Source organism: Lonchura striata, chromosome 19 (assembly GCF_050655825.1).
Source record: "Lonchura striata isolate lonStrDom1 chromosome 19, ASM5065582v1, whole genome shotgun sequence".
Lineage (NCBI taxonomy): Eukaryota > Metazoa > Chordata > Aves > Passeriformes > Estrildidae > Lonchura > Lonchura striata.
In genome coordinates, this window is record NC_140721.1 from 2,901,806 (window position 1) to 2,910,800 (window position 8,995).

Sequence of the window (8,995 nt, forward strand, 5' to 3'; positions counted from 1 at the left end):
CCTCCCCCTCGGCCCCGGCGATGGCGGCGGGCGGCGGGCGGGAGGCGCCGGGCGCCCCGTGAGGTACCGGGGAGGGGCGGGAAAGGGGCCGCGCCCGCGTCCCCTCACAGCGCGGGGGGTCACCCTTCCCTTCCCTTCCCTTCCCTTCCCTTCCCTTCCCTTCCCTTCCCTTCCCTTCCCTTCCCTTCCCTTCCCTTCCCTTCCCTTCCCTTCCCTTCCCTTCCCTTCCCTTCCCTTCCCTTCCCTTATCCGCAGCGGCCTCGGGAGACTCGCGGAATGCGCGAATGGGCCTTTCTCAAGAGCCGTATTTTAGTTAATTTTTGAGGGGAGGACAAAATCTGGAGTCATCACTGAAATCCCATTTAATGGAAGTTTGCTCGGTGCAGTCCCTCAGTTCCGGCTTTTTGAACACCGAGCTGTCAGTTCTTGCCCCAAAACACCGACTGCGGGGCAAATGAGGTGTATTTTTTTATTCCTTCCTGTAAAAGCATTGCTCACTAACACTGTAACATTGTTCACACTAGTCAATACCATCTCCATCGGTTTTATTCGTGTGCAAAAAAAAATACAGAATGAGAATTTATGTTGTTTTAAAGTATGATGTCATCTTTGGCCAACAAAAAAAAAATAGTAGTAGTAGGAGCAGCACTTGTAAATATTAGTAAGTTCTCATATTCATGTGTTAAAGTGGTTCTACTCGTTAATGTTACCTTCGTTTTAAAGGCTAAAGAATTTGAGGTATGTGCAAATGCATCCAGAACTTGCTGTGCAAAACCAATTTTGCTTTGTTTCTGTATCCCCAGTGAACCTAGCTGTGAAAAAAAAAAACATTTTCAAAGAGGAATCTGGAAGAGTTTGAACAGTAGAAAGAGGAGTATATCAAAATTCTCAGTGTTTCAATATTACTCCATAGTGACAAGTATTGTGTCAAATTCAGCTTCGAGGCATTTTCCAAAATCATTAATGTCACACCAGTCCGCAGAAGTTGATTTAACCCTGTTTGATCCAAGTAAAGAGAAGTGAAAAACTGTCCAGAAGACAACCAAAAAATGCAAAAGGAAAGATAAATCAGATCTCATTTGGCTGCATTTCATTTTTGACTCTTTTAAATGCTTCTTAGAAAATGGCCTAACCTGGTTCTGCTCCCTTCCCCAGACAGGATAATCTCATTAATCTCATAATGGCCCTCAGTTTTGAGCATGCACTGGCTTTTGACTGGACGTGTCTGAACCAGTGCTCACCAGTTAATGGATGCATGGAAATGTAGTCCCTGCTTCCTTCCCATCAGTGTTTGCTCCTTTTCTGGCCCACTGCTGTTGCTATTTTTGTGAAATTATGCAGCACTTCCACGATCTCTCCTGTACAAGCCAGTGCTGGTCTCCTGTCCGGCAGCTTTTGCTGTTCTGATTCGCACTTTTAGCTGTTCCTAAGGCAGCCAGGAAAACCTGCACACAGAGGGAAGGAAATAATTTTAATTTGGGACACAGGAGGCTGTCCTGTGGAGAAGGGGTGTGACCCACACAACAAACTCAGGCAGGATCTCAGAGAATTTTGCAGTCGCTCAGTACAACCTATTGGATTTTTTTTTTTTTTCCTGAACTATTTATCTCTTTGTTTAACTGTCCCTTTTTACCTCCCTCTCTAGGAGACACAAATCAGAAAAAACCCCAGCAGCAAACCCCACCATGCACCCCGACTGCGCCCATCTCCACAGCATCCAGGGCAGCGGCGATGACTCTTCCTCCTCCTCCTCGCCCAGGCTGGCGGGTGAAGGCTCCTGCCACGCCGGCACCGGCGATGTGCGCATCCAGCTGAGCTCCAGCGCGGCGGAATCCAGGGAAAACCCGAGCTCCCGGGGCTGCCGGCCGGGCTCCCAGAGCCGCTCCCACGGGCACGGCCATGGGGAGGCAGGAGGGCCCGAGGACGCGGCTGCGGAGCCGGAGGAGCAGGGCGGGAGCTCCCTGTCGGAGCTGCGGTACCTCCTGCAGTGGCTGCACAGGAGCCTGCCCTACCTCCTGATCCTCGGCGTCAAACTCCTCATGCAGCACATAACCGGTAGAGTAGAACAAAACCAGCTTGAAGGGAATACACCCCTCCTCCTCTCCCCACCTCCCACCAAGAAATATACTAATAACCATGCCTGAAATGTAATTCAATTTATTTTTAGCTTTATTTTTATTTGCTTTATTCATCAGAAAGAGAGATTTGCTAAACTGCATTTCAGTGGCTTCTGTTTCCTTTGCTGGCATATGTACAATGTGCTTAATTATCCTGGCTTGAGAGTCTGAGCTATTAATTCTAATTACAAAGACATATTAGAAGTGGCTGCTTTTTAAACCCAGTTCAGTGATTTTTTTTTCTTTTCATGTTTATAATTGATCCTATTTTCCTAATAGGCATTTCTCTTGGAATTGGGCTGCTAACAACTTATGCATATGCAAACAAAAGCATAGTAAATCAGGTTTTTCTCAGAGTAAGTATCAACCCTCTGCAACAAAATTCATTAAGTTAAGCAAGACTTAAGCAAGTTAATCCATTTTTGAAAGAAATGTGAATGGAAATGGTGTTTTATTTATTTAATAATATTAGGTATTGAGATGGAAGTAAAGTCTTAATGCTTCTGTACAGGGGAACTTCTCAGATAGATACCAAAGTTTGCAAAATTCAAGGGTTTTTTTTTTCCCCCTGATTTTGACTGTTGAAATAACTTTTCTTGTAAGTTATAGATTAACTTCTCAACTATATTTGTGGGATGAAATAGCAGTTGACAGTTCAAATTTTCAGCTCTGTCTTCACTCCCAAATGGAAACCTGTTGTTGCTGCAAAGTGGGGTGGGTTTTGGCCTTGGTACACCTAGAAATTTGTAGGTTGAAAATACTAAAATTACTGCTTTACCTTTCCATTTAGGTCTCCTATTTTATGGGGTCTAAACCCCCTAAGATAAAGTCCTCTGGCAGTAACTGCTCAGGTGTAACAGACGTAGTGTTTGGGATGTATTTCAGCATGTTCTGAGGCAAGGACTGCAATGTGTCTTTACAATCCCCCTGCAGGAACGATGCTCCAAGTTGCAATGCACTTGGTTACTACTCTACCTAAGTGGATCATCTCTCCTCTTGTATTACACCTTCCACTCTCAGTCCCTGTATCACAGGTAAGTGCAGAAACAGCTCTGCTCCACCATAAATTACTCAGACATTAACTGGGGACACTTTATCTGCTGTTTTCCTTTAATTGTGGCATTGGTTTGTCTTTCACTTTAATCTCCATTCCTCCCCTTCTGCCAAATTTAACAGGTGCTGTCCTTAAAAACAGTATGTTGGAATTTGCTAGGCTCCATACTCGATTTAATGGCACTGCTGTACCACAGAGAACATTCCTGGCTTTGATTCCCAGCTCTGACCCTTGGGAATACCAAATGTGGCATCCTGGGGTTCTGTGGAGTTCATGACTCCAACTGGTTTTCCTCCCTTGACCATTCAGTAGCTGCAGCCTTGGCTGGAAATCAAAGGCTAAATGCCAAACTGAGACAGCAAACTGAGCTCTGGAGGATGGGGGCTGTGATGAAGATACAGCAAAGAAGGTTCCAGGATGGAAAAGTTGTCAGAGATCCTCAGTGATCCATTCACAATGAGCAGTTGATTTTCTTAGCAAATGTTCTCCCTTGGTGTTAACCAGGTTTCCTTTTTAATTAAACCTGCTGTGATAATCTCAGGTTACAGTTTCCTCTAAATAGGGTGCTCCAGTAACTTTTGATACTTCTTTTTGTAGCTTAATCTTCTTAAGCCCCACTGTGGATTTTATGAACTTTTGGGAGGTGCTTTGGATTGTGGGAGTCACAGACTTTATTCTGAAATTCCTCTTCATGGGCTTGAAGTGCTTTATTCTCCTGGTGCCTTCTTTTATCATATCCTTTAAATCCAAGGTAAGGAAACAAGCTGTAGTTTTGATTCCTTGTGAAGATTCTCTTATGGTAAAAGTAACTAATTATTAAATTCTACCCAGAGAAAAATCTTTAATTAAATGTCTGTATATAATCCACCATTACACCATGGGCAAGAAAACCCTGTGGATTTCATGTTCTTCTCTGCTTGGTGCTAAAAAAGGTTTTTAGTCTGATCAGAAACAATTGCTTGTATTATATCATTGGATAAATGGGTTTATTTCTGTCTCCAAGTTGGGGGTTGAAGCAAACCTTTTATTTTCTGCTCTGCAGGAATGTGTACATGGGCAGTTGGCCTGGAGCAGCTGGAGCACAGCAAATTTTGCTCAAGATGCTCCACAAGAACTGTCAAGATTTTAAGATCTGCACATGCATACAGCTGCTTTTTTCGGTCTCTTCAAAAATAATCCTGCATTTTCTTGGTTGTTAATAAACTTAAAGGAATATTTTTGTCAGATTAAGGAATTTGATGCATAGCTTAATTTCTCAAGTCAGTAAGGTTTAATGATTTTCTCAGAAGCTTACACTCACTGGTGGTGTATTTATTTTTATCTGCTTCCCGAGGTGAGGCAGACAAAACCAATTACATTTTATCTTAAAATTGCAATTGCTAGTGCTGGTTCAGAAAAAATAAATTAGCAAGTACAGTTTGATGTGGTAGCATTTGAACAGGGTGTTTTGGGACATTTTTATCTCTTATAATGTACCAGAACAAGTTCTTTCTGAGGTACAACTGGCTTCTCTACATACTGATTTATAATCAAGATCTCTATTTTCTTTCTACAGCTAGTGATGTAACATGCAAAAAAGTTATTGAAAATTCCATTACACCAACTATAGCTAAATTAAAGAAGGAATCTGGTCAATAATGGCAAATTGTGGCATCATCCAGTGTACATTATAGAAAGTTACAAATACAGTCTTAAGAAAAACTTACTTTATTTCCTTAAAAGCTAAGCTAAGTATTTATGATTATCCATGTACACACACAGTGTACATGTAATGAGCCTTATTTTCACTTTTAAACCCTGAGTGCAGGACACAACTCTGACTCATGACAAGCTGATCTCTGTGACCAACTTTGTGTTATTCTCCTTTCTGATGTAACTTTACTTTTTTTAATGCTTATAAAATTAAGTCTGACAGCCTTGTTAAGTAGGTAGGCATCTGCCAAGCCATCCCAATTCAGCCTATAATTTGATTTTCTGCAGTCCATCAATCAATTATGCTACTGTTACTCAGACAGTTGTGGTGAGACTCATCCTCTGATTTTTTTTTCCTGCGCTGCACATTTGTTTCATTACAAGAAGAATCTACTCCAAAGAATAACAATGCATCTTTTTCTGTGTATTTTGCAAGTCCTTGGAGTTTTAAATCTTGAGCTATTCCTTTGCATGTCTTGCTTAGGGCTACTGGTACATGCTGTTAGAAGAACTCTGCCAGTATTACCGTATGTTTGTCCCCATACCAGTTTGGTTCCGTTACCTCATGGCCCATGGGGACCTGGACACTGCTCTGGGATGGACCCTTGGCATTCTGCTGGCCCTTCTCTACCTCATCCTCAAGGTATCCAAAGCTTTATACTCTTGTCAAGTTTTCTAGAGAATTCTCAAGTGGGTTTCTGCAGGAATAATCAGTGGAGGGTTACACGCACAACACATTTCTCAAAATTTCTTCTCTGAACTCAAGACCAAGTTGCTTCAGTTTTACTGATGCAGCCTTCCAGGAGAACTGGCTCAGGACTGAAAATCATCTTTATCTAGCAATGGATTGGGATTGCAAAGCAAAGGACACAGCCACCATGGGTCTGCTCACATCAGACACAGAACTTGCAAAAATAAACATAAAATTACAGCTAAGAGAGTCACCATTTTCCAGGAAATGAAATCTCTGCTGGAGTATCCTGTGTGATGCTAAACAAGTTAACCATCTTCCTGCTGGCTCTCTGCTTTTCCAAAGAGTTCATCTGTCCCAAATGTAACCAGTTTGGCTTTAAAAATGGCAAACTTCCTCATGCTCTGGTACCTTAATTCCAGGACTAAAGACCATTGCAAGCATGATAATAATGCTGAAACATTTGCACTCCAGTGCTTCATTTCAGAACCTCAACACTCTTAAAAAACACACCCCCACCAGGAAAAACTTCAGCCTAAATTCTTCATTTGGTTATATTTCAAACATTTAAAATAGAGTCAGTCTGAACTGTTGCTGTGCTTCTGTGACTTCCAACATCCAAACAGCAGTGAGGCTTCCAGTGCTGGAATCAAAAGCTTGGGAGCTTTTTAGTTCAGAGTGAAAAAATACTAAGCATAACTCAAGTTTTCTATCCCATTTCAGCTTTTGAGCTTTTTTGGACAATGGAGGAACTTCAGGCAGGTCTTACGGATATTTTTTACACGCCCAGTGAGTACTGAATTCTCTCATGACAAAACCATAACCCCAATTCACATGAAAATCCTTCTAGAAATTCCTCATTCCCATTCCTTTGTATTTTTTTTAGCAATAAACGAATGCATTTTTAAATTAACCCCGTATACTCATTCTCCCATTCACAGTCTGAGTTCCTTGACCAAATGATAGTGGTGTCACCTGAACAACAAAATCACCCAACAAAAAAAAATGGACATACCTTCAGATAAAAGGATGTGAAATAATCCTTTTTGTCCTGCTTCTACTTTAAAAATTAGGATTTAAGTTTCCCTGACATAGCAGCCCTTATTCCAAATTCCTTTCTGTCCTGGTATTTGGGTGTGGCTTTTTCATCCCCCTCAAAATTAATATTTGCTGCAAATCCTTTGTTTTTCAGCACTATGGGGTGCCAGCCAGCAAGAGACAGTGCTCTGAATCTGATGATATTTGTTCCATTTGCCAAGCTGAATTTCAGAAGCCTATTCTGCTGATTTGTCAGGTAATACACACAATCCCAATTTTCTTTTTTAAATTAAAGAATATTTTAAACTACTGTTACACAAGACAACATAAAATTACATGAGTGTATGTTTGATTATTTTTCTAAATCAGACTGTACAACTAATACAAATGGAAGAGCTTAGAAGCTCTAAGTTGTCATTCTTTTCATTCCAGCACATATTTTGTGAAGAATGCATCTCTTTATGGTTTAATAGAGAAAAAACCTGTCCACTCTGCAGAACTGTTATTTCAGACCATGTTAACAAGTGGAAGGATGGAGCCACATCTATGCATCTCCAGATTTTCTAAAGCTTGTCAAACAACTTGGGTTCCAGTTTGTTTGTTCACACTAAGGTTTTTCAGTTTACTGTAGATTAAACTGTAGGTGGCACAAGGAAGGAGTTTCCAAATTCCACATACCATGTATTTAAAACAGTGCAGAAAATGGAAACTTGACCTTTTTTAAGTGGAGAAAACAGAAGTTTTCAGAAAGAATGCAGAAAAAGCCAGCATTGCTTCTCTTGTGATTCTCATAGGAAACAGTCAAATCCTTGAAATGTGCTGCATTACTTCTTAATTCAACATTTTCTTTTAAAAGTTCAGTAGGGTTCCAGACTGTACTAAACTGTATTTATCCTTCTAACATGACTCAAGCCAAAAGGTCAACCTACTGATTTTATTAAGATTATTGGCAAATTTTATACCTTGGACTGCAGTGAGAATTAGAGCTGCTTGTCACTTTTGGCATTAAAGATCTTTAATGCTTGCCCAGTAAATGAGAGAAATGAGCTTTTTAATGCACCTGGAACAGCAGCTATTTCTCACTGCACCTGTAGATAAGCACAAGAATAAGGTATTTCCCCTTGAGGTTCCTGTAGGCTTCTAATAGATCCTTGGCTTAATCTTTTGGCTTTAAACCAACCACTGATGTTAGTTTTTTACTAAGCATTTTATAAAGCTGGTATTTTTAAAATAAATCTTTAATACTATATTTTTGTCATAATAGGAACCAGATTTTCTTACAGGGGAGAATCTATTTTATACTCTATTTGCAATTTGTAGTCTGCGTAAAAATCAAAGAGAATAAATGCATTTGAACCCATTTGTTTGGTGCATGTTGAATAAAGGAAGAAGGTTCCTTATTGTTTTGGTATTAACTCATGTAAGCACATAACAACTGCTCACTGCTAGGTATATTTTTCTTGTTGAAGAAAACAAAAATCCTTTAAGTGTTACAATTTATTCATGATTTGTTATGTTATTTCTACCACTAACTTTTAGGTGATCTCACTTTCTTCCCTGCTTTTCTTTTTTCACTTTGCTATTCAGGTAAGACTGAAAACATAACTCAAATGATTCTTTTACAGGAAAGTGACATTTAGTTACCATTAACTTGAGCTTCTCTTGCCTGAAGACATTTAGGAAATTTATAAATTCAGGAAAAACAATTAAGAAGTGAAACGCTTGAATACCCTAAAGGTAATGCTCCAAGGGCAGAATCCAGTACTCAGAATAAAAATCTAATGAGATGGAAGATTCAAGCTAAGAAATATCATTACATCTGGCCTGTAAAACTCACCAAGATTATTTATGGAGCACAACAAAGTGTTAGAGCTTTCAATCAACCCTGATCCTCTGGTCTTTGTCTACCACATTGTAGTAGCAACTGCACTAAGTGGGGAGATAGGTCAAAAACAGGGATCAGGGAACAATTTCTCTTCTTTCTGCTGCTTTTCTATCTAAACCCACTAATATCAACAAACATGTTTTATTAAAAAACCAAGAATAAAAAAAGAGATTTTGGTCAACTGGTTTAGATTTACTTCATCAACCAAACAAGTCATTCTCATCCTAGTTACAGATAGGGAAAAAAGCGAGTTCCTGACATGCAGGAATGCCATCCTCTGTGACCCATAGAACTGCTCCTGATCCAGGCCAGGGCCACACAGACACCAGCAGCTCCGAGTCTGCAGGGACACACAAGGTGACAAATGACAATCAACAGCCACTTCTTAAGAGCCCAAGAACCCAGGGGAAAGTACCAGAAGGAGCCTCTCTTGGGTCTTTAAGTTCTGAGGGATTTCCTCCTCCATTTCCCATCAGAGCTCTCAGGAAAGACAATGATCTACATTTCCTGTTATACTT

At 40.4% G+C, this 8,995-nt stretch overlaps 1 protein-coding gene across 2 annotated transcripts; it reads left to right on the forward strand.

Moving 5' to 3' along the window:
• Positions 1-4: 4 nt before the first annotated feature.
• On the forward strand, positions 5-7,952 carry RNFT1 (ring finger protein, transmembrane 1). Of its 2 annotated transcripts, XM_085557072.1 has the most exons (10): positions 5-63; positions 387-459; positions 1,646-2,055; positions 2,397-2,473; positions 3,051-3,151; positions 3,769-3,922; positions 5,348-5,506; positions 6,278-6,343; positions 6,747-6,848; positions 7,025-7,952. In XM_085557072.1, exons 2-10 carry the CDS (start codon positions 455-457, stop codon positions 7,157-7,159), a joined length of 1,209 nt encoding a protein of 402 aa, XP_085413198.1. In that variant the 5' UTR covers positions 5-63; positions 387-454; the 3' UTR covers positions 7,160-7,952. The 2 variants fall into 2 exon arrangements, with proteins under 2 accessions (XP_085413198.1, XP_021380549.1); XM_021524874.3 differs by lacking the exon at positions 387-459.
• Positions 7,953-8,995: the final 1,043 nt, after the last annotated feature.

Coding starts and splice junctions, on each gene's coding strand:
- RNFT1 (XM_085557072.1), top strand. Junction 2,474..3,050: donor TAAATCAGGTTTTTCTCAGA/GTAAGTATCAAC, acceptor ATCCCCCTGCAG/GAACGATGCTCCAAGTTGCA. Junction 3,923..5,347: donor TCATATCCTTTAAATCCAAG/GTAAGGAAACAA, acceptor TGTCTTGCTTAG/GGCTACTGGTACATGCTGTT.